General features: G+C 41.4%; 1 protein-coding gene across 1 annotated transcript; it reads left to right on the forward strand.

Annotated features, from left to right (window-relative positions):
• ttll12 (tubulin tyrosine ligase-like family, member 12) lies at positions 1–19,444 on the forward strand. Its single transcript, XM_085375455.1, has 14 exons — positions 1–153; positions 332–507; positions 1,923–2,121; positions 2,395–2,554; positions 2,717–2,850; positions 4,416–4,492; positions 7,042–7,158; positions 8,256–8,444; positions 9,480–9,591; positions 16,110–16,261; positions 16,738–16,819; positions 16,911–16,979; positions 17,281–17,419; positions 18,990–19,444. Exons 1-14 carry the CDS (start codon positions 13–15, stop codon positions 19,139–19,141), a joined length of 1,899 nt encoding a protein of 632 aa, XP_085231581.1. The 5' UTR covers positions 1–12; the 3' UTR covers positions 19,142–19,444.
• Positions 19,445–19,756: the final 312 nt, after the last annotated feature.

Here is a 19,756-nt window from a genome sequence, read left to right on the forward strand (position 1 = left end):
TCCAGTGCAGTAATGTCAACAAACCCCACGGTTCCGAATGGCGCGGAGGACGAGGAGTTCCGAGTGTTCGTGGCTCTCCACAGCACAGCGCTCCAGGCTTCAGCTATCCCTCCGGTCTACTGGAGGAGCCTGCACCACAAGATCACCAGCGAGGTGTGCTCTGACATCACGAAGCACTGAAACACATGTTCAGTCCTAATAACTGTTTGTTTACTGTTGCAGAAAAAGCTGCTGCTGACATTTCATACACGCTGAGATGCAGCACCTTGGCGTGCACACATTAAAAGACATTCTCCCAGCAGGCCCCTTCATGCCATGTCTGTTTCCGTAGATTTATGATGCCGGGGAAGTTTTCGGAATAATGCCGTTCCAACAAGAAGATGAAGATGAGGGGGAGGGAGATGAAGAAAACGGAGAGGAGAAGAAGAAGGACAATCCTGGAGATGAGATCAGATGTAAAGTGGTTGTAACCCGGGAGAGTGGTCTGCAAGCCTCGGAGCCGACCAGGTGAGGGCGCCAAACGATAACTCTTCTTCCACTGATTGCATGTTTGTCTTTGTGCTCCTTGGAGAGGAAAGGAATGCTACGACCTTAACATTTAAGTGTTTAAATGTCTTATTTATGTCACTATATACGACTGCAGACTGCACGTCAAAGGTGCGGGCTGCACTTTAGTTGTATTTATATAATGTGTTTAAATACAGGCCTTTTATATTAAAAGTTAAAGACCCTCCAATAGTACAGAGAAAACCTGAGAAACCCTTTGGGAATAGCGGGAAGGAAAAACTCCTTTTTAACCGGAAGAAGCCTCCAGCAGGACCCGGCTCAAGGAGGGGCGGGGCCATCTGCTGCGACCAATTGGTCTGATGGGAGGGGACAATTGAGCAAGAGGACCAGACAATAATAACGAATGATTAACTAATGATGTGGTGTATAAACAAAAACAGTATTTTTTTTTTTATTTGATTTCAAACTAAAACTTTTTTACATTTTGTTTCACTTTTTAGCTCAGTTTTTGTTAACTATAATAGCCGTGCCCGTGATAAGGACATAGCTATGATGATCTCCAGCCTCCAACTAACAAATCAACAAAGTAAAAGATAAATTATTTAACAGAAAATTGCTTTTCCTCTCCTCTTGGATGTTACATCATACTTTTTCATATTTGATATTTTGAGATGCTTTGATTCTGCTCCTCCAAAGCTGTGCCAAAGTCCAGGTATCTGGTATATTTATATGAGCTGAGTACTGTTTTGCTTCATATTTCCAAACTGTTAATCCTTGAACAGGCAGTTAGAGGAAGTGGATGGGGTGATGTTCAGAATAGCTGAAATTAATCAGTTGTCTTACCTCATGGTGAACAAGAATAACTGGATAGTTGTTTGTTGTGTTATTGCTGTGAACATTGAAATCCTGACCCTGTCCTTTACTGTTTTGTATTTATATAAACAAAATGACACAGAAAACCTTAAATTCATTAACATTATAACAAAATAGTGAGAAGAGAACATCGTTAACAACTGGAATTCTTAAGAAAACCATGGAAATCCCTTTAACCCTTGGTTGTAACTACATTTCATTTTCCGAGCTAAAATGAACTATTGCTTTAGTGACAAGGTTAAAGGTTCATCCAGTAATATTTCATAGACTACAAATGATTAATAAAAGTGCCCTGCAGGTCAGGGTGTCAGCTTGAAGGAATCCAGGGGGAGAGCAGCTGCAGCTTAGTCATATTACACCGCCACAGAAATATTTAACTGCATCGTTTCTGGGCAAATTTCCTGCTGCTACTTTCCATCAGCACTTTCTTTATGTGAATAAAGAGATTTTTAAGATTTTATTAATCGTCAGCATTTTAAAGATCTTTAAAGGTAATTTTCCAAACGAACATCTAGCGTGAGATTGTCTCCATATTCCTGCAGCGTTTTCCTGGTGGATCACGCGTGGACGTACCGCGTGGATCATGCCCGGCAGCAGCTGGAACAGATCCCAGGCCTGTTGCCCAGAATGGCGGCCCTTATGGGGCTGGACTTCCATGGTGAGGTCCCCGACCCTGACACGGTGGAGCTGGTGATGGAGCGCATGTGGAAGTACAACCAGACTTATCAGCTCTCTCAGGGGGTGTGTGAGAAAACACTGCTCTTATCACTTAGATATGTACTACACATGATTCTCCTAATACTGTATATTAGATGATTGTGGAGCTACTATAGGAACCATGATGTGAAACTTATTTCAGTATAAAGCAGCTAATGTGTAACACAAACCTGCTGAACGCTTGTCCTTACGAGGGCTGCGCACACTTTGAACAAAAGGGAGTTTGTGATAATAATGACCTGAAAGCCAGAACCTGACCCTCCTCTGCCTCACTTCCTCCCGTGTTTTCCTGTGCAGTCCCCAGAGGACAAGGTTCCCGTGTGGTACGTCATGGATGAGTTTGGCTCTCAGGTGCGGCACTCTGATCAACCGACCTGCAGCATGGCTCCTTTCTTCTACGTGCAGGGCCAGTTAGCCTACACCGTGCTCTGGCCTCTGCAGGACCTGCACGAAGGAGGTGAAAGCGCACACAGCATACACGGAGCGATCACCATGTCACAATTCAGAAAATGAATACATCTGGTTGTCTTTGGATACAAGATACCTGAAATAGAGTTTCCCTGTTAAAACATGCAACATGATTGGATGACATAATGTTTTATTACATTATTATCCACAGATGAAGTTACCCGTGACTATACATATGGAGAGCCAGACCCTCTGGTGCGGCAGTGCCGCCTGTTACCATGGATACCTAGTGATCTAGAAGAGGTCAGCAGCGTCACAGCTGAGCCCCCGGACTCATTCTTTGAGGTGAGGAGTACCACATAAATTTATCAGCCTCAAGAATTCTATTAAACTTTATTCTCATCTCAAACTCAGATTCAGTCTTTTGGATTCTTGATAAAAAAAAAAAAGTCAAACAGTTCACAAAGTAGTAAATAATGTTAAATAAGTTTCACTAATAGGAGATTTAAATACGACAAAGTATTTTCATTCGGTACCTAAGGCACAGTCCAGTCACCCCTTCCTCATTTCCTAAATTATGATCCAACTGTGATTAACCACGTGTTTTTGAAAGGTGAGTTCAGTTTGATTAAATACACCCAGGCCTGATTACTGGCAGACCTGTTGAATTAAGAAGACACTTAAGTTGAACCAGAACATCTTCCTAACAGTAAAATATGGTGGTGGTAGTGTGATGGTCTGTGTGGCTGCCTGAGAACCTGCAGCACTTGCTGTGGTAAATGGAACCATGAATTCTGCCGTCTACCAAAACACCCTGAGGGAGAATATCCGGCCAGCTCTTTGTGACCTCGATGCACACTTGAGTTCTACAACAGGACAACAACCCAAAATACACCAGCAAGTCCACCTCTGAGTGGCTGAAGAAAAACAACATATAGACTTTAGAGGCGCGGTCAAAGTCCTGACCTGAATCCGACGGGCGAACAGCATAGTGAAGGACACTCTCCACCCCTCACATGCACCGTTCTCCCTCCTCCCATCTGGCAGAAGTTTTCGCAGCATCAAAACTGTAACGACCAGACACTGCAAGAGCTTTTCCCCCAAGCAGTCAGAGCCCTCAACTCACTACCACCAGACTGAAAAACACAAACACCTTACAGTACTCACCAAAAGACTCAAACACAACACAAACTTCCACAAATGCACTACAAACCGGACCTGGGAACAATCTGCTTATTTGCACACTCAGTCACATAGTTACTGAACACATCTCAAATATATTTGCACATTTTGTCTCTTGCACGTCTTCGTCCGTTCTCGTCTAAAATATCCTGACTCATAACTTCAACCTTGTATTCAGTACCTGCTGCACAATCCACTCCATATTGTCTCTGTCCTGTCTGTGTTTATTACATAGATAAAGTTAGTAATAGTACCTTTTTATCACTTAATTTGACCCAAATTTAGCAAGTTATTATTTATGTGTAAATCCTAGTTTTATATCTCTTGGAGATATATTATTTATACTCATATAAATGCACCAGGGGGACTCGGGGTGAAACGCTGTATACTGTGTATATTGTTGTGTTGACAATAAAGTTCTTGAATCGTGAATCTTGAGATGCTGTGGCATGACCTGAAAAACCCTCCAGTGTGGCTGAATTACAACAATCCTGCAAAGATGAGTGGGCCCAGCTGGTTTCCCCTTAATAAGAAACATTTAAAACTGCATTTTTAAAGGAGGTGAAATCTTTGTCCTGGATTTAAATTTGTTTGATGATCTGAAACGTTTAAGTTTGACAAACATATGAAGTCAGGAACACTTTTTCCCACCACTGTATGTGATGTATCCACAGTCATTATCTGAGCTGAACTGAAGCCTAATTGTTGGGTCGTCTCTGTGTCTGCAGAACATTGCTCGGGAAAACAAGGAGCAGCTTCCCGTGGAAATACAGCCTTACACTGTTCCGAAGGACAAAGTCTACAAGTAAGTTTGTCACTGTTACAGAAATCTTTTTTATTATATTTACCTGTAGGGCCTTTCTGAGTTGGGCACTGACTTGCTGCAGACTTCTGTATTTGGATAATATAATAATGATAATGTGACACAGAGAAAGTGGATATCTGAATATGAAGGAGAAATACTGAGCTGGTCCACAGCTTCAGACGTTGCTTGTTCACGCCTGTTCATGTGTGTCAGGAAGGTCGCTGCCTGCCTCCACTCTCTCCCTCACTAAAGATAACACATTTACTTTGTTGGGAATTTGCAGGTCGAGATGATCTCCGTGTAGTGTTTGTCTGACTATAGATAATATTTTAATCTCTACCAACATAGAGGCCAGATTTCAGTGTGTGGTGGAATGTATCTGAATACATAGTTGGTGCTCAACTGAAATCTAAGGTGCATGTACAGGATTCATTGTTTCATGCTACGTCTACAGCTAGAAAAACTTTTCTGAATTTAAAGAAACTCAAAATAACTTCTGCTCAGGGTTTTATACAGCAAATCGCTTCATATATGCTGTCGCTCTTCATCATGTCTCATTCAGTTTATATGCTGCTTTACATCAACATGAGTTCTCATTAGCTCAGTCTCATGTGAACTGAACCTGCTTTTTCCCTTTATGACGCTGTGTTTGTCAGTCACAGCATCACTTCTGTTATTCAAAATCACAGTCACATTGGACTCTGGTGCCTTTCTCACACACACACACACACACACACACACACACACACACACACACACACACACACACACACACAGAGTCTGCTGTGCTCTCATTCACAGAGGGAGCCGAGGACACACTGTAGTCAAAAGAATGCTTCGGGAATCTGGGTGAAAAAGTCAGGCGTTCATTACTCAAACATGATTTTCTTACTCATCCTGGTGATTAGATCTGGTCTTGATTATACTTTGAATTAGAATTAAATATGTTGAACTATTAGCAAAGTCACTGCTAAGTAAACTCTACTTTAGCGCTCTGTGTCACCGTCCCCATAAAAAGGCTGGATGTTTAATCCTTTTCCTCCACTTGTGGGTAAAGATAAGCTGGAAGAGATCAATCTCTTTGAGATCGTATATATCAGATGAAGCCGATTAAACATATACAAGAGTATACAATGAGACTGACTGGATGTTATATTTTAAACCAGACTGTTAACCAAAAACAGCTTCTTGGTTTTTCGTCTCTCCATCGAACACATCAGTCTATTTTTGCTGCGGACATAGTGACAGGATTCGTGCTTCGGTAAGAAGAACAGTTTGTGTTTGTGTTGTGATGCACATGTAATAACCCAGTGGTTCCCAAACCATGAATGGAGATTTTTTAAAACTCCTTTTTTGCATTTAGTGTGGACGATAAAATATTTGCCTTTTTCCACATCACGCTGTGGCCACGTTATTGTTTACATGAGATGAACTGCAGAATGGCAGATAGAGACAAAATCCTGTTAATCTGACTGTCTGCAGGCTTTACACGCTTACATACACAAACAGTTACTGTCCATTTACAAAGGCAGAGGCATCACGGTGCCATTATTTTACGTGTAGTTGTTTTTTCCTGTGTAATAATATTCAACATTGCTGTCAATACTTTTTTCAAAATCGCCTCTCTGTGCAAAATGGGTTCAAAAACATAAACAGCTGTAGGATCCTGTTCGTCCGTGATTTAGACAGGGGAACAAATCGTGGCAGGATCAGCCTGATGTTATTTGTATCCAGCTGTAACTTTACTGTATAAAGAGCTAACATCTCCAAAATGTCAGGAGCAGTTAGTCATTACAACAAGTGTTTGTGAACTAAAAATCAAGAATGTGGGATCCTGTTCGTCCGTGATTTGAACAGCCCAGTGCGTGCTAGCAGTGTCCAAGCGTTTTTTTTTCCCTTTTCATACGGCGCCCGCCCCCTGCAATGGCCCTGCGCCCCCCCTAGGCGGCGGCCCCACACTTTGGGAAGCTCTGTATTAAGCTGTTAGGTTGTAAACTGTCTGGATGAGAACAGACATTCCTTTATTGCATAAAATACATATAATCGTGTTAGCTGATTGTGCCACTCGCTACATACAAGGAAAAATCTGTTTTTGACTCCGCAGACATCTGACTCAAACAGGCTTTCCTTCATACAGTCTTCATTTACAAAGTGCTTTACAAATCCAAACATTACAGCTAGCAGGTGTATTTTCCCGTTTCAGTATAGCTAACCAAACAACGAAGAGCCACCAGAGACTGATTTTTAGTTTACGTCCCTTCGCTTTCCCTGAGTTATTGGGTTTGTTACCAATTACCTAACATAAACTAATGCAAGTCTACTGATCGCAACCAACCAACCCATGATGTCACATAATATACTGACACAAGATGGCGCTAAACATGTTTTCAAACTTTAAGCCCTAATTTCTTAAATCCAGCGTCACAGACAGTCTGTTTTTGAGAGCAGCGCTCAGTTTATAGATAAAGAGTTTCATGTCCACTTTAAGTGCTAATTAAAAAGCTCAACAAAAAGAGTTTTTTGTTATTGTTTTGTTCATTTGTTTCCAGGGTTTACTCTGAAATGTCACAAGTAACAAACAACCTTAGCCACCCTCGGTTCCAGCTGATAGAGGATGAGGACGAGGCAGATATCATTTGGCGCTATAATCACATCAAAGACTACAGGTGAGCAAGCGAAGCTGCATTCATAACTCGGTGACATTATGGAGCTAGACAGACATGATTTCTTCATAAGTGACTGTTTCATACATGGTAGCTGTTGGATTAAAAAAACATGTGCTCAAGGAAACCAGGAAACACCTATTTCTGCAGAGTCACAGCACACAGGTCCTTGGGGCCTTATACACTAGGCTACAGAATTCAGTGAATTGTGCATAATTCTTATGCACTAAGTATAGTGCTTTTCTGATCATTGTGTCAGTAGGTTGTATTCAGTGAACACAAAACCATCACAGTTGGTACTGGTTGGCGAGTAACCTTCTTTAATAGTAATAAATCACACAGCAATAGTACATTCATGTAGCATGACAATATATTAAGTAATCCAAAGTATTCAGAATACGTTACTCTCATTGAGTAACGTAATGGAATACCTTACAAAATAAATGTTGGGCCATGTAATCTGTAATGTTTGTGGTGAACAGATTTATTTATATAGCGCCCTAAGGTGCTTAATATTGTAATGTAAAGATCCAACAATAATAGAGATCAGTTGTCCAAAAGGTATGATCCTGGCTGTGTTATAATATTATTATATGTTAACTCACAGTTTGTGTATTCTGTTGGTGTGTGTGTGTGTTGAGTGACTAATAGAAAGACTTTATTAGACTTTATTTCAAAGCTAACACTGATCTTGACCAACTGTCAGGCAGGAATTATGAAAACAGGCTTTATTGTGTGTGAATGCCAAGAACATGTTTTTTTGTGTGACTTAATAAGTAAATAATTAATAATAAACTCTGTATGTTTGTTGCTAGGCTGCGCTACATTGTTGCATAAACATCCTAATCTCAGCTTTAATTGATTCCAACACAATTTTAAAAAGTGACCTGTTTTCATGCTGGGGAGGTATTTAAGTTCATAAATACCAGAAAGTTAAAAGAAGTCAGAGTTCATGAGTTAATCTCAAACTCAAACATGGGATTATTCTAAGTCTATCAGCAAAGTTATGTTGACACTTGATAAAGCAGCTATGAACCAGCGTTAGGTGAGGTTGCTGTTGGACTGTCTGAAAGGTTAAGTATCATGTTTTGATTTGGCAGCAAACTCAGTGTGGAGCGGCCTCATGTGTTGCTGAACCAGTTTCCCTGTGAGAGCATCATCACGGTGAAGGACTGCCTGGCTGCTGTGGCTCGCAGGGTGAAAGGCAGCCCAGGACCCGACTGGTTACCGCAGACCTTCAACCTACAGACAGAGCTGCCACAGTTCATCAAGCATTACCAGCAACAAAGGTTGGGATTCTGATTTTGTTTGTTTCTAGTCATCTCTAGTTTTTATGACGAATAATAAAAGGAAGGAAGAACTTAACCGCAGTGTTTCACACAGACACCCTGAATAGTATACAGAAACATCTGTGCTGAGTATGGCCTGGAAGTCCTGAGGTCAAAAAGGGACACGCTCCCCTAGGGTGCTTGAGAATGACCGAGCTAAGATCCTGTGGGACTTCCAGATACAGACAAAGTGGTGATGGCTAACATAGTGATGCTGGACAAGCAGAGGAAGACGGTCGTAGTTGTTATCAAATGGCAGCAATATCAGGAAAAAGGAGCACGAGAAGCTTGAGAAGTGCTGAAAGAAGGGAACTGGAAGCTGTACATGTGGGTCACCAGCAACCAAGTATAATCCAGGCTATACTGTAACAGCTTCTGGTAGAGGCAGTGTGATGGTGAGATATCGACCTACTGCCACAGTCTGGGACTGAACTTAAACCCCACCCTGTGTTGTCATCTTTATCAGAGATTAGAGGATGGAAGGGCCTGCCTGCAGTCCCGACCTCCGTCCCATTAAACACTTACAGGGTCTGCTTGGGCATGTTGTGACAAATGCAGATTGAAGGGTGGGATCCCACAACAGTGTGTGACCGTCCTGGTAAACAGGAGAGATCCAGTCTGTGGCTTGGTATGGTTCTTCCACATGTTTATTAATGTTTTAAGGTCTTTACAATGTAAAGCGCCTTGAGGCGACTGCTGTTGTGATTTGGTGCTATATAAATAAAATGGAATTGAATTGTAAAATAATAAACTTTATATTTCTTCTTTCTTCAGACTTCAATCATTAATTTAATAAACAGCAGCAAGCAAAAGTCAATAGCAGCTTAAGCTGTTTGGCATCAGCAGAGATTTTAAAGGGAACAACCCACGAATGCAAGTGTGGACCATAAACAGGCAGTGTTACAATGAAGAAATAATTGAAGTTTCCTTTTATGTATTTATTATTGTTATTATCATTATTAACTGGATAATTAAAAGTTGCCTTATATTTTTCAGGGGAGAAGATAACCACTGGATCTGTAAGCCTTGGAATTTAGCTCGTGGACTAGACACACACATAACCAACAACCTGGATTACATAATCAGGCAGCGAGAGAGTACACCAAAGGTGATGGCACACATACACAGAAACCAAGAATGACACTTATATAAACTTATACAGTGGGGCAAAAAAGTATTTAGTCAGCCACCGATTGTGCAAGTTCCCCCACCTAAAATGATGACAGAGGTCAGTAATTTGCACCAGAGGTACACTTCAACTGTGAGAGACAGAATGTGAAAAAGAAATCCATGAATCCACATGGTAGGATTTGTAAAGAATTTATTCGTAAATCAGGGTGGAAAATAAGTATTTGGTCAATAACAAAAATACAACTCAATACTTTGTAACATAACCTTTGTTGGCAATAACAGAGGTCAAACGTTTACTATAGGTCTTTACCAGGTTTGCACACACAGTAGCTGGTATTTTGGCCCATTCCTCCATGCAGATCTTCTCGAGAGCAGTGATGTTTTGGGGCTGTCGCCGAGCAACACGGACTTTCAACTCCCGCCACAGATTTTCTATGGGGTTGAGGTCTGGAGACTGGCTAGGCCACTCCAGGACTTTCAAATGCTTCTTACGGAGCCACTCCTTTGTTGCCCGGGCGGTGTGTTTTGGATCATTGTCATGTTGGAAGACCCAGCCTCGTTTCATCTTCAAAGTTCTCACTGATGGAAGGAGGTTTTGGCTCAAAATCTCACGATACATGGCCCCATTCATTCTGTCCTTAACACGGATCAGTCGTCCTGTCCCCTTGGCAGAAAAACAGCCCCATAGCATGATGTTTCCACCCCCATGCTTCACAGTAGGTATGGTGTTCTTGGGATGCAACTCAGTATTCTTCTTCCTCCAAACACGACGAGTTGAGTTTATACCAAAAAGTTCTACTTTGGTTTCATCTGACCACATGACATTCTCCCAATCCTCTGCTGTATCATCCATGTGCTCTCTGGCAAACTTCAGACGGGCCTGGACATGCACTGGCTTCAGCAGCGGAACACGTCTGGCACTGCGGGATTTGATTCCCTGCCGTTGTAGTGTGTTACTGATGGTGACCTTTGTTACTTTGGTCCCAGCTCTCTGCAGGTCATTCACCAGGTCCCCCCGTGTGGTTCTGGGATCTTTGCTCACCGTTCTCATGATCATTTTGACCCCACGGGATGAGATCTTGCGTGGAGCCCCAGATCGAGGGAGATTATCAGTGGTCTTGTATGTCTTCCATTTTCTGATGATTGCTCCCACAGTTGATTTTTTCACACCAAGCTGCTTGCCTATTGTAGATTCACTCTTCCCAGTCTGGTGCAGGTCTACAATACTTTTCCTGGTGTCCTTCGAAAGCTCTTTGGTCTTGGCCATGGCGGAGTTTGGAGTCTGACTGTTTGAGGCTGTGGACAGGTGTCTTTTATACAGATGATGAGTTCAAACAGGTGCCATTCATACAGGTAACGAGTGGGGGACAGAAAAGCTTCTTACAGAAGACGTTACAGGTCTGTGAGAGCCAGAGATTTTCCTTGTTTGAGGTGACCAAATACTTATTTTCCACCCTGATTTACGAATAAATTCTTTACAAATCCTACCATGTGGATTCATGGATTTTTTTTTCACATTCTGTCTCTCACAGTTGAAGTGTACCTCTGGTGCAAATTACTGACCTCTGTCATCATTTTAAGTGGGGGAACTTGCACAATCGGTGGCTGACTAAATACTTTTTTGCCCCACTGTATATGTATGTGTATGTGTTCAGAAAGGGCCTTCTGTATCACTTTCCAAACCGCTTCCACTTGACCTCAGTGGTGGATGAGGTCAAAGAAAGATGGGTAGAAGACTTGATAATTAATTAGGAAACGAGAAGAGCAGTGTGATGAGAGTGACCATAAACTAGTCTTACACCCTGGACAGGTCGCTGGCCTGTCGCAGGGCTAACACAGAGTTACAGACAACCAGTCACAATGACATTCACACATCAGAATTATGCATGATTAGCTGTTATTAACTACTATTGTTAACTTCATTAACTAATAGATATTCTCATTTTATAACACTGCATTACTTTACAAAAATAATACAGTCATTCTAGAACAGTTCATCTGCTAATAAGGTTTGATTTGATCCCATCTGCTCCCGTGGTGCATGCCAAATATCTCTGGGCAAGATTAACCCCCAAGCTGCTCTCTGACGCGTCCATCGGGTATGAGTGCGAGAGTGTGAATGTTAGATTAGCACAGAAAACAGTGATCAGGTAGAAAGGTGCTGTATAGGGACCACTCCATTTAACCACATAAGACATATATGATGCTATCCTTTCTATCTGTAACTCATATATTTATATTTACTGTTATCAGAACACAGGATCGATACGCTAAGGTAAAACAAATTTCCATCACAGAAATCTTCAAAGGGATACAGAGTTGCAGACTCCGTGCTGCATGACTTTAAGATTCACACGGTGTCAGGACTGTAAAGCTCACAGTTGTCAAAGGAGCTTGCAAAGAAAAGCGTCTGGACTTCTTTAGCCCTTGTGTTGTCCACGGGTCATTTTTGTCCTCTAAAGAAATCTTTTGCTATCAAAAATGTATTTGTTATTCATCAAATGGGCTGAAAATAACAGAAGTTATTCATTACTATACTATGAATGATTGGAATAAGTTTCAAGTAATTTGATTTATTTATGTGGTTTTTATTGAATTTTATAACGTTGTTGGCCCTCGTGGACAAAAATGACCCCAAAGTACAAAGTGTTGCAAAGAGCCGTATTTTCACACCATACTGTTTTCAAACATCTTTGATCTTGGATCACTGATGTGTGGGGTCAAGCACTGGTCATAACAACCACAACAGGCAGCACAATGAGGAGGCAGGTGCTCTATATTCAATGAAATTTTATTTATACAGCGCCAAATCACAACAACAGCCGCATCAAAGTGTTTCGTATTGTAAGGTAGACTCTACAATAATACATACACAGAAAGTATCCTCAAAAGCCTCCATTGCACTGGAGATTTGCATACTTTGATGAGCATACTTTTTTTTACCATGTTGTGCAAAGCAATGACCAGTAGGACAAAGCACATATTGTCCTCTAGTATAATGAGGAGGGAGAATCAATGTTCAGGAAGATCCAGGGTTAGAAGATATAGAAAATATTGTCAATATTTAGAGCACATGCTACCCTTTCTCTGAAAAAGCACATCAGCCACCTGCAGAAGTGGAAGAAGGCTATGAAGTGAAGAAAAGTGATGAAGAATCTGAACTATGTTCAAGTAGGTTCTCAGGCATCCAGGACATGGTAGTCTGAGGAGCTTGGAGAGAAAGTGACTGGGCTTCTTGAAGTTTCTTGAATTTTCAGAATGTGAAACTGAAATAGAAGATGTGTCAGAGGACTACACATCATCCATTTCAATTATGATGAAGACAAAGAATCAAGCAGGAAAGAGGAATCAGCTGAGACAGAGGAATATTTGCAGTAACGTGAGGAAACACTGATCTGGTCTTCTAACCTTCCCAGTGACAGACGATGCATGACTCTCTCATGTGCCTCAGAGAAAGATGATCTACCACAGTCCAAGCACATGTGCCAGGTCCCATACTCCTTCAGTGGCTTTTCTACTCGAGTACTGAAAGCATTATACACAGTGTATTCTGCTTGTATTCTGCTTTTTAACGTTCACATGCCAATGGATGCATCAGAGACCAAGTTGGGGTTCAGTAACTTGCCCAAGGACACCTTGGTAAGAACTCCAGACTAGAGCACACAGAGATTGAACCAACAACCATCCAATTAGCAGATGACCTGCTCTACAGCCAACTCAATGATGAACAAGGAGGGACAACAAGAGAGGAAGAAAAATGGACCGAATGCAGCTGTAGGCATATGTGGGTGTGTTGATTCTTACTGCCGTGCATCCAGTAGAGTCGCTACGGCCAGTTTATGACATCCTGAGTCTGGTAGAGAAGTTTTCATGCTGACACAAGATTAATCATAGAAGCACAAAAAGGACATAATTTCTTGATAAAGACACAATAGATGATCGTCGTTCATGACACAAACGTGCTCCCATTTGAGGTGTATGATGTGTGTTGGTGTTGACTTGACTTGAAACACAAGTGGGTGTTCCTCCTGCTGTGATGTAAGATCCTGGTACTGATGTGACTGTATGAGCACCAAGTCCCCTTCAGAGGACTCTGTCCCCTCCAACAGAACATCCAAGTGTTGATACTAGTAGTTAAACATATGCCGTTTTATGACCAGTAGTCAATGTAGTAAATTAGCTTAACAGCTGTAGGCCATATATTATCCTTTAGTTCTAATGGTGTGCTATGTATGTAGTTTAGTCTCTATTATACTCTTGAATAAAAGAAACATAATCATTTGTAGTTCATTAGACAAAGTGTGCATTACTCTGTATCCTTGATCAGCTGTGAATGTCTGACACTGTTTTCTTGAGATGTTTTATTGCTGAATCATGTGAAGAAGGCTGTAAGAGGGAGACTAGGTGTCTGGGCAGAAGAGATAAAACCACATTCCTTACCCCCCTTCCTGCTTTACACAGAAAGACAGGGAGGCAAGGTCAGGAGCCAGGCTCGCTAAGAATTAGAAAAACATGTGAAGATGCAGCTTTTATGACAAAGAGGGGGGCTGTGACTAGCTATAAAAGTCTGTGAAAGTTGCTACCATTTTGAGACATGCTGTCGAACCTCTGCAGGCATCTCTCCCGTCCGGACGTTGTAATGCTCTGACTGTTGAATTGTATGGAAATAAATGATTGTTGATTGAGCATTTATACACCGAGTATTGTCCTTCCTTCAGCCCAAAGATTCAAAGAATTGGGAGATTTCAACACAAGTAAACCAGGGAACTTTGAGACAAAAACATGGGCAGCATGTGATACAGGTCCAGCTGTACATGGAACATGCTCGTGTGCGATGGCAAACCGTCTGTCCTGCAGTCAGGACACGAGTTGTCCCTAACATTGCAGGTTTCCAAAAGAAAACAATCACCTGTAACAGCTTGTTTACTGTATATGCCCCTTGGCCTGCAACTGCAGAAAGAATGCTGTCCATGATGGGACCAGTGCAGAGGAATAAACCTGAGCTTCCTCCTGCACTTGGGTCCAATATGGACACGCCTTTGTCCTCATGAAAGTTTGCCTTCACTCAGACTCATGCCCTCCTACCATGCCAAAATATAGAAAACTGTCAGGCAATGAGTTGGAATAAAGTTGAATAAAACCTTGAAACACAGAGATGGATGATATTTTATACTTGTTGCTTCAAAGCAAACGGGGTCATTTTTGAGCCCTGAGGACCACAGGTGTGATTATGTGCTGCCATTTAAAATTTATAGATGGTTCAAAAAAAGAATTCTCACTAAAGTTCAACATACAGCACTCTGTATGTTGAACTTTAGTGAGAATTCTTTTTTTAATTTTTAATTTTAATTTTTTTTAAATATTTAATTTAATTAAATATTTAATTTTCTTGTTTTATTTTCACTAAAAAACAGGGTGTATTTTTTGTAAACAAGGTCTGGTGGCCCTAAAATGTAAAATGTTGGGTAAATTATGTGTTAATGTGTTGGTCTTAAGTAAAACTAAGGTGTAACACTGAATTGATTGACAATTTATACTTTTTACTTTAAAAAAACAGTCAAATGAAGTGGGGACATTTTTGACCCCTGAGGACCACCAGTGTGATTATTTGCTGCCATTAAAAAAATTTAAATGGTTCAAAAAAAAAAACTTTCTCACTAAAGTTCAACATACAGCACTCTCTAGTTATTCAGATAGTCAAAATTATCTAAACAATTAAATATTTAATTTTCTCAATTTGTTTTCGCTAAAAAACAGGGTTTATTTTTTGTAAAGAAGGTCTGGTGGCCCTAAAATGTAAAATGTTGAGTAAATTTTGTGTTAATGTGTTGGTCTTAAGTAAAACTAAGGTGTAACACTGAATTGATTGACAATTTATACTTTATACTTTAAAAAACAGTCAAATGAAGTGGAGACACTTTTGACCCCTGATGGCTCGCATTGTATGCAAATCGGGAGGACATCACAAGGGTTAAGTTGCTTGAAGACGTTTCACCTCTCATCCGAGAAGCTTCTTCAGTTCTAAGGTCAAATGGTGGAGAGTCCCAGATATAAACCTAGTGGGAGTGACCCCCCACAGAGGGACAAAAGGACCCCCTGATGATCCTCTAATCGCCTGAGCCAAGGTGTGAAACTGGGCGTGGGTCCCAATCAGCCAGAGTTTCGGGTGTGTTCATTGTGAAACCTGGCCCCACCTTATCATGCGAATTCCTGAGGTCAGATGGCCCAGGATGTGAGTGGGCGTTAAGGCGTCTGGGAAGGATCTCAAAACTGGATTATAGATGGCAGAGAGTTGGTGTCGTAAACCCCCGCCTCTGTTCAAAGATGGTCGCTCACAGTGGACATAGATGCTTCTTTCACCCTCTTTCAAACCATCTGTCCTCTCTGTCCAAAATGTGAACATTGGCATCCTCGAAAGAGTGACCTTTATCCTGTCATGACCTGGATGACTGAGAACCTTCACAGTCAAAGCTCACAGTTGTTTTCATGTTCCAGGTGGTGTGCAAGTATCTCGAAGATCCAGTCCTGTTCAACAGGGAGGAAGTGGGAATGGTGAAGTTTGACATTCGCTACATGTTGATGTTGCGTTCTGTGCAGCCTCTGCGTCTCTATGCCTATAATGTCTTCTGGCTGCGCTTTGCCAACAGGTAAGAAATGCATACATACAGAAAGAGTTCTTTCCTGTAGGGTACCTTTCTCTGCACAGTCTGATTCCTCAGACTTTGCTTAGTGTCCACAGATTATTAAGTATGGATTACATCCATACTTAATAATCTGTGGACACTAAGCAAAGCGAAGTCAGACAGGAAAAGGCAGATGATGGCTCACACTGCTTTTGTGGCACTCATTAGTTTGTTTGTTCTTGTTCCATTTGATGTAAAAAATAACAGCACAATTTAATTAAATATATCAAAAGTTAACATGGAAGTTACAAACCAACCAAAACTAGCAAAATAATGTTTCTGTCTATTCTTTCATATTCAAAGATTGTCTTGTTTCTTATCCATCGATTGGCTCTTCACGAAGTTAAACCTGTTTGTTGTTAAACCTGGCAGTTTGTTGTTGCTCCTCCATCTTTGACCCTTTGCCGTGCTGGTGCTGATCTTTCGGTGTTTCTGCCTAGACCGTTCTCCTTGGACCATTTTGATGATTACCAAAAGCACTTCACTGTCATGAACTATGCCGAGGGGGTGGAGCTTAAGCAGGTATCTTCTCTATTTTAATTTGTATGTCTTGCCATAGCTGTTGTCGTCATCAAAGTCTAGTGATAACAGTTTGGATGGGTCCCTTTCGTAGGTGCACTATGATGAGTTCATCCCAGTGTTTGAGAAGCAGTACCCACAGCATCCATGGAAAGAAGTGGAAGTGAGTGAAAATGTTAAGTGCTTTTCAGTTTAGGATGCTCTTTCTGAGAGTTTAGGGAAATGGTTTGTTTATAAGAAGTGATACCAAGCTGGTCACTGATGTTTTCAGTCATCAGTGGCATGTCAGCACAAATTATGATTCTTCCAGGAGTATCTAAAGCCCTCACACCACCTGTTGAATCTGCAGATTAGGTAGCAGCATCTGCACAGATTGTGAAGCACGTGTGACAGTATCTCTAAGGCCTTAATCCTAGTATGGTTATCGTACTCAAATCTGGGTTTCTGTCCATTTTTCTTTACAGGGAGAGTTATTTAAAGCTTTCAAGGAGCTCTTTGAGGCAGCCACTTCTAGACCGGCACCATATGGTATTTGTCCCTATCCTTCATCCCGGGCCATCTATGCTGTAGACCTCATGCTAAAGTGGAGTAGAGGACAAAATGGTGAGCATTTATCCTACTGATCATCAAAGCCAGTAACATTTGTTTGAGCCTCAGAGGAATGGCACCTTAACCACATTTGTTTCAAAGGCAAGCTCTCTTCATTTGACCTGGCTCATGTTTTTTCTTCTGTGACCTTTGGGAGCATCTCTCTACATTTATTTTGTCTCCCCAAATTCATTAACACAAGATTCTGTAACTTTGAGATTCTGCTTCAATCAAGGTTGAGAGGGCGGAGGAGAAGTTGCAAATTTGTCCCGTTATGCATTCCCAGGCAGAAAAGAATCACACAGACTCATTTAAAAGCTGTGCAAAGCATGTTTTACCATCATTCAACTTTCTGGAAAGCTCGGAGGAAATCCACACTGTACAAGTACAGATTGCAAGATAAAAAGGATCATCATGTACAGCAGCCCTGACAGTAGAAAAGAGGTTAAAGTGGGTTATAAGTTTAAATACTTAACAAGCAAGTTGCATTTTAGCAGCATCTCTTGCAGCAAACTGGCTCTCAGAACCACCGTCACAAGTTCAGATCAGGCTGGTGTCAGGCTGCATGAGAGGCATTTCCATCCTTCGCTCCACGTGTGAAGAAATCAGGATGTCAGTGACACAGGACGTTAGCTGTCCAATTCTGATACAAGGTTTTTTCTCTCTTAAATGATTTAGCTGCTTGGTAGACTCTTCCATGTGATTAACACTCTCCCTGATGCACAGCTAGAATTGAGTGAATGTCTGTATTTGTGTAGTAAATATGTAAAAGAGGTCGCTTTCACGACTAAATCAAAATGAGCCCTTGTAGTATCTATTAACATTTCAGAGGCCTTATTGAGCTCGAGGTCTTTTGAAGACAAAGGCTCAGAGTAAAACAGGGATTCATGAAAGTGACAGGAGAAGGGTACAGATTAAAGAAAAGAAACTCAAAACCCCTTTTTTACAACAAAACATGCAGACCCTACCCCAGAGTCTGAATCCTTGTAATCGTGCCTTGGTGCATCTGAACCAGAATAAAGTGTCTGTATCTAGACTTCAATTCAATTCAGTTTTATTTACACAGCGCCAAATCACAGCAGCAGTCGCCTCAAGGCGCTTTGTATTGTAAGGTAGACCCTATAATGATACATACAGAGAAAAACCCAACAATCACATGACCCCCTATGAGCAAGCACTTTGGTGACAGTGGGAAGGAAAAACTCCCTTTTAACAGGAAGAAACCTCCAGCAGAACCAGGCTCAGGGAGGGGCGGGGCCATCTGCTGCGACCGGTTGGGGTGAGAGAAGGACGACAGGATAAAGACATGCCATATTTTGCAGTTATTTTCTGCTTATCCAGTCTTCTTAAAATATGGCATCAAGAAATGTGTTTACTGTGAGCTTCAGAGAGCTTAATGAGACAGTGTCTTTGGAAAGTGTTTGGCTATTTCGGCCCATTTACAGTCTTTTTACAAAACTACACCTGTTGGCGGCACAACAGGTGTAGTTTTGTAACAAGACATTGCACATATCAGCTTATCAGACTAAAACTTTATTTACTGTGTGATCAGCCTGTGAATCGTTTATGTGTTCTCATCCTTCAGGTGAACGTATAATACAACCTCAGATCCTAGAGTTGAACTTCAGCCCAGACTGTGCCCGGGCCTGCCTCTACCACCCTGACTTCTACAACCACATGTTTCAGACGCTGTTCCTGGATCAGCCTGAGGAGTGCCCTGTCACGCAAATCATGTGATTAACCGAACATGATGGAGGAGTGTCTTTAGTTTATGTTTTCATGCTTCAAGTTGCTGAAATCTTCCCCTTATCCATCTGCGCTGCATAGGTTTGGTGGAACTCCCTGTATGCGAGATAACAACTGTGCATACTCTGCTGGTTGTGTGCTCGTAGAGTCGTATAGAGGAACACCTTGTCAACTCTGTGTTGCACAGTGAGATTAAAAATGGATAAACTTCAGTTTCTGTTAATGATTTCTCTTGATGTTCTCTCTCAGGCTTCTCAGAGAGTATAAATGTAATCTCTTTAGTTTCACTGTTCATTAAAGCCATATTGTACTCTTTCATCTGTGTCATTATAATTACTTTTTCTTTCTTTTGCTGTATGTTTCCTCATGCACACACGGCTGACATTGTTCTGCAGTTCCTGCAGACAGTAGCTCAGAAGACGTCACACATATACTGCATACAAAAAATGAAAGATATAGTTCGAAACTCCATCAAAGAAAAAATCCTACTGGACATGTGATATGTGTTGATGCAGGCCCTATTAGGATCCCAGAAAGTTGATTCTGTTTATCTGGATGCAGCGTGTTCAGTGGGAGAAATGTTTCGTCCCAAGTGACTTTTTTTAG

The sequence above is a fragment of the Diplotaxodon limnothrissa genome, linkage group LG17 (genome assembly GCF_057381915.1).
Source record: "Diplotaxodon limnothrissa isolate DT_005_m linkage group LG17, D_limnothrissa_male_GT1.1, whole genome shotgun sequence".
NCBI lineage: Eukaryota > Metazoa > Chordata > Actinopteri > Cichliformes > Cichlidae > Diplotaxodon > Diplotaxodon limnothrissa.

Bases quoted from the DNA above. Each gene is read 5' to 3' on its own strand.
- ttll12 (XM_085375455.1), top strand. From the start codon at position 13: ATGTCAACAAACCCCACGGTTCCGAATGGCGCGGAGGACGAGGAGTTC. The intron at 7,159-8,255 runs GTGAGCAAGCGA...TTGATTTGGCAG, and splicing joins AATCACATCAAAGACTACAG to CAAACTCAGTGTGGAGCGGC. The intron at 16,262-16,737 runs GTAAGAAATGCA...GTTTCTGCCTAG, and splicing joins TGGCTGCGCTTTGCCAACAG to ACCGTTCTCCTTGGACCATT.